Source organism: Hippoglossus hippoglossus, chromosome 10 (genome assembly GCF_009819705.1).
Source record: "Hippoglossus hippoglossus isolate fHipHip1 chromosome 10, fHipHip1.pri, whole genome shotgun sequence".
In the NCBI taxonomy this organism is placed as follows: domain Eukaryota; kingdom Metazoa; phylum Chordata; class Actinopteri; order Pleuronectiformes; family Pleuronectidae; genus Hippoglossus; species Hippoglossus hippoglossus.
In genome coordinates this window covers 10,656,841-10,661,796 of record NC_047160.1, presented here as the reverse complement: position 1 = coordinate 10,661,796, position 4,956 = coordinate 10,656,841, and the positions used below count along the sequence as shown (strand labels likewise).

The 4,956-nt window shown below is 42.3% G+C and overlaps 1 protein-coding gene across 2 annotated transcripts; it reads right to left on the bottom strand.

Moving 5' to 3' along the window:
* Positions 1-1,263: 1,263 nt before the first annotated feature.
* LOC117769660 (platelet-derived growth factor receptor-like protein) lies at positions 1,264-4,893 on the bottom strand. Of its 2 annotated transcripts, XM_034598728.1 has the most exons (7): positions 4,502-4,887; positions 4,161-4,327; positions 3,925-4,067; positions 3,689-3,840; positions 3,241-3,534; positions 1,946-2,085; positions 1,264-1,554 (listed from the first exon to the last, which is right to left on the bottom strand). In XM_034598728.1, exons 1-7 carry the CDS (start codon positions 4,581-4,583, stop codon positions 1,348-1,350), a joined length of 1,185 nt encoding a protein of 394 aa, XP_034454619.1. In that variant the 5' UTR covers positions 4,584-4,887; the 3' UTR covers positions 1,264-1,347. The 2 variants fall into 2 exon arrangements, with proteins under 2 accessions (XP_034454619.1, XP_034454620.1); XM_034598729.1 differs by lacking the exon at positions 1,946-2,085 and having other exon boundaries at positions 4,502-4,893.
* Positions 4,894-4,956: the final 63 nt, after the last annotated feature.

The window sequence follows — 4,956 nt, the reverse complement described above, 5'->3', positions numbered from 1 at the left end:
CACGGGCACACAGTCTGATATGTACTGCGGGACAGCGCCATCTACAGGGGTTCAGCTGAAGTGGCTAGAACATGGGCCCCATGCAGACAGACCCTGGGGTCACATAGACGTGACGTGAGATAAAGCAGGCCCACCTTCATCAGTTACTGTCCCCTGTCTTACTGAGGGACCATGTGTTATAATACTGTGATAACACCTTTAATCCTACTTCTACGATTAGAGAGAGGTTTGTGTGTCCGATTTGTCCAAAACCCATTGGATAGATGATTTACACAAGGTACTGTGAGGTAGTAAAAGATGTTAAAAAAAAAATCTAAATATTATTTGTTTATATATACATTTGCTTATTTGGTGCATCGTTAAAAAGTCCAAAATTATAATTTCACTGTTTAAAAACCTTGATTACAAAACATCTCATATTTCCTGCATAAGAATCATGAGGAACTGCTGCTCTAAATGGAAAACACCACACCGTGTACCCTCTGGAAGCCATATAACATACTTTATATGCTCTACATGGCTTATGCCACATTTCATTTGTTCTAAAAATTATATATATAATAGTTAAATGCAAAATAGAAAAAATGCTAAGGTATTTTTGACATTATTTATTTGTATATAGATAGTAGTTAATGTATTGATTTATTTTAATAAATGTTTGCCTCAGTAAGGGCCTGCCATTGTAGGCCCTTGTCACCTGACAGGTTAGTTTGACCATAACTAAATAACATTGAAAAACATCAGTGTCATAATTATTTTTATCAGGTGGGATTTGTTTTCAAGCACAATTTCTGTAATTACATAAGTTATGAAAAAAGTAAGTTGGTTCCTCATAATTAGAGATTAATACAACATAATATAAAAAATATCACATACTGCAACTACATGATGATATTTCAGATGCAGTGACTCATGTGTGGAACAAGTCTGACTTGAGGAAAAATGAACCATGTGAAATCACTCAACACTTGTTTTTTATTTGTATACCGTCATCTTTGGCAGGATCATGCACAATAAGAAATAACTAGAAAAATACAAATGTGTGTGTATATAAAATATTTAATGCTCGAAAATGTTAATAACACATTTACAAACTGGATGTGCCTCATACATTCATGTAAACAACAGATTGATTGTATGATTGGGATGTCAAAGTGTGTATTATAAGCTCAGAAGATAATATATTTATGATTACAGCAGCTTTTCAAAGATGATAAAAGACTTCAGTTCTGTGGCAGAGGAAAATACTGGACACATACTGGACTCTCTCTCGCTCTCGCTCTCTCTCTCTCTCTCTCTCTCTCTCTCTCTCTCTCTCTCATAGTGTTGTCATATAGCTGTGGTGGGTCACGGTTTCTTCGGTTTTGCTTTGGGGACCACTTTGACAGTGGCGGACACTGATTTGGCTCCTTGCAGGTTCTGAGCGGTGCAGGTGTATGTGCCCTGGTCCACGTCCCTCACCTCGTCCACCAGGAGAACAGACTGAGACTGCTGACGAGCCGCTCCTCCGCCGACCGGACTGATGCTCTCCTGTGTGTACAGAGGCCTCCCAATCTGCAACCAGCAGACATGCTCCGTTCAGAAATAAACACATACCCCACAACAGGAAATTTATAGTTTATAGCTTACATATTTGTGGTCCAGTGTGTAGTAGACCTGCATGTTCTACAGTCCATAGGTTAGATGCCTCTTAACTGATAATGAGCTAGCACACAGTAAGCTGTAACCACAGAGGGTGTAGACCACCTGTACGGATCCTCCGTGTAATTTGTTTCACAACCAAGCTGAAATTCATGTTTTTCATAAGGCTACATGGCTCAATACTGATGTGTAGAGAATTAATAAATGACTTATTAACATTTAATAACATAAGATAGACCCACTGAAGGTGTATTGTGTTATCAAGATGATAAGCTAATTATATCTGTCTCCAGGAGTGCCTGACCTGCTGTCCGGGGTATTCCCAGGTGAACTCCACAACCACATCCTGTTCTCCCACCACACTGCAGCTGACACGCAGGTTCTCCCCCACAACCACCAAACTGGATGAGGCCTGGATCACTGGAGCAGGAGGAGCCATGGGGTCTAATGGAAAACAAAGTAAAAATGTCAATAGAGAAGCAATACATTACTACAGTACCCTTGTCAAGTAGCAGTACTACTTTATGTACAAGTGTAAAAAAAACTACCCAATGACAGTAATATGAGTGCTAATACAAATAAACACTTTGAATGCTGCAATTACCAATATTTAATTTCATCTATTTGTTTGTTGGTTGGTTTGTCTGGAAGCAGGATTACGCAAAAACTACTCGATACTCCCGAAAGGTTGTGGAGGGGTGGGGCATGACCCAAAGAAGAACCCATTCAATTTTGGTTTGGATCTGGATCAGATCATAACAAGCTGAAATACTCCAACAGCTGAAGCTGTACTTAAAGTGAGACTATGACAGTGACTTAAAAATACAAAATAAGTTGAACTAGTGATTACAATTAAGCGTTAAATGTTGAACTGTCAATTTTAAGAGCAGGGGACATTGCTGCTCCAATCATCTCTTTTATTGCGTTTAAATACTTTAATGATTGACACACCATTCAATTGAAAACTGTTTCTTCTTATCAATGTTGTAAATCTTGTAATTTTGTAGATAGGTTCAGCTTCACGTGGCATCTATTACACTTCTATCTGTCCTGGGAGAGGGATGTGGCTCTCTCTGAGGTTTCTACTATTTTTCCCCCTGTTAATAGGTTTGTTTTTGATAGTTTTTCTTTACTCTTGTTGAGGGTTAAGGGCAGAAGATGTCACATCTTGTTGAGCCCTATGAGCAGATTGTGATTGTGATTCAAAATAAATAAAATTTGATTGATTGACGATTGATAAAGTCTTATCTGAAATTAAAGTGGATAAAAAGATTCAGTTGAAGTTCTGAGCTGGAAGAAGTGTCCTCGAAGTCCTGAAAGTGTCTGTCAGTGTGTGAAAGGAGTTGAAATGTTGACTGTAATGGCCTGTTTGCATGTTAATAACGGACCAGTAGTTTTAGCCCTTCTTACACCCTTGAGTTAGACTGACTGGACGCTCTATGACTCAGGTGTGATTGTGATCATCTGCTCTTTTAGCCTTGTGCTAGTTTGGTTGCCGCTTAGTTTTCCCTGCTGTCTGCCTGATGCATTCTGGGATCCATATGACCTATGTCTGTGAACAGGAATCAGCAGGTAAAAGCAACAACAACAACAACTCACAGTTGACATAGATGAGCATGTACTTGGTGGAGCTCTGCCTCAGGTTGCCCAGACTGGCGACACAGTACAAGGCTCCAGCGTGATAAGGCCGGGGTCGATGTATGGTGTAGCCTTTCTTGACATTAAAGGAGATCTCCGTCCCGTCCACCGCCACCTCCACAGGTGGAAACTCACGGTGCAAAGACACTTTGGCCTCCGGTGACGTAACCTGGCAGGGGAGGACCGTGGGCCAGTTGGTCCTCAGCTGAATCACCTCATAGTAGTCCGATGATGGAACAAATAGTTCCTGTGGGTCTGGTTGATATAGAACAAGAAGATATGGCAAATTGGCGATAAGATATCACGTGGATGTGAAAAGGCTTCCTATCAAGATGGAGGTGAAATAAAGCAGAAGCCTGCAACTCTGAGAAGGGCGTGTGTCAGCATCAATAAAGTTTATTAATAGTACCAGGAAAGAAGACGAAGACCTTGATAGCTTTGTCGTACTCCTTCCTGCAGTCTGTGTCTTCGCAATACATTGGGTAGCAGGTGTACTCCCCTGTGTCTGCGCCAGTGGTGTTGACTAATGTCAGAACGCCGTATCGCTCGTGTTGGACAATCCTGCAGAAGCCGAAACAGGAAAAAGTCAACGGACATACAGAATCTCAATCAGGTTTATGAATAAATAAAAATGGAATAGCATACCTTAGCCTTCCTTCATCATCCTCCTCCAGGTATAAGGGGACGCCCCACTGCACAGGTTTGCCCCTGCACCTCAGCTCCAGAGTATCTCCTGTCTGCACGCTTATAGTCTCACCCACCTTCTTAAACTTCCCTCTGTTTAGCACCTTCACGTGTCAGACACAAAATCAAACAGTTATACATGATATCGCATAAATTGATGCACCCTTGATGTCAAAGGTCTTGCGTATATAAAGTACCTGTGTGAGAAAGGCCTGTGCCTTGGCTGCAGGTGTAGCTTTGTTCTTTGGTTTGGCTGTTGCAGTGCTGGACCCTTCGTTTGTTGACTTCTCTGGTTTGTTTTTGCTCGGCTTGGACTTCCTCCCCGGGGTAGCCTTCTGCTTCTGGGCATCTTTTTGACAATAAGCTACACATGGTAAACAGTTCACAAACAGTGAGATTGCAGTGTGTGGTTATACTATAATTTCTTTTATCAGATGCTAACTTCTACAGTAAGCCATATCATGCATTAAGCCATCTTGGTACTTCCAGGAACACATGTTGACAGAACGGCTCAGCAAAGGGAAATAAAGTCACTTACCCAACTCGAAGATTACTGCACAAATAAGCAGAGTGCACAGCACCAGCCTCCACTTTGACCCATACAAGTTCACCAGAGGCATGATTCAGTGATGAGTGAATAATCAGAGTGCTGTACGGATTGTTAGTTCACACAGTTCAACGCAGAGAACGCACTGCAGAAACCAAAGGAGGGAAGGAACGAGGGAGAGAGGAGGAGGAGGAGGAGAGCCGAGCTCGCAAAGTGAGCCGTCAGCTGTTTACCAGAATCACACAAAATTCCTCCTCCTGAGAATGGCATTAGTACCCCAAATTCCTCCTGACCGGCTCAATGGAGGCTTTCAAGCCTCGCCGGACCAATGAGGGTCCAGAGGCAGAGGCCCCACTGTGTAGAATCGCGTTGCCTGTTTGCTTAGCTGCTGGACTGGAAGTGTGCGAGCGACGAAAAACACACCACACAGCCCAGACGGGGGCAGT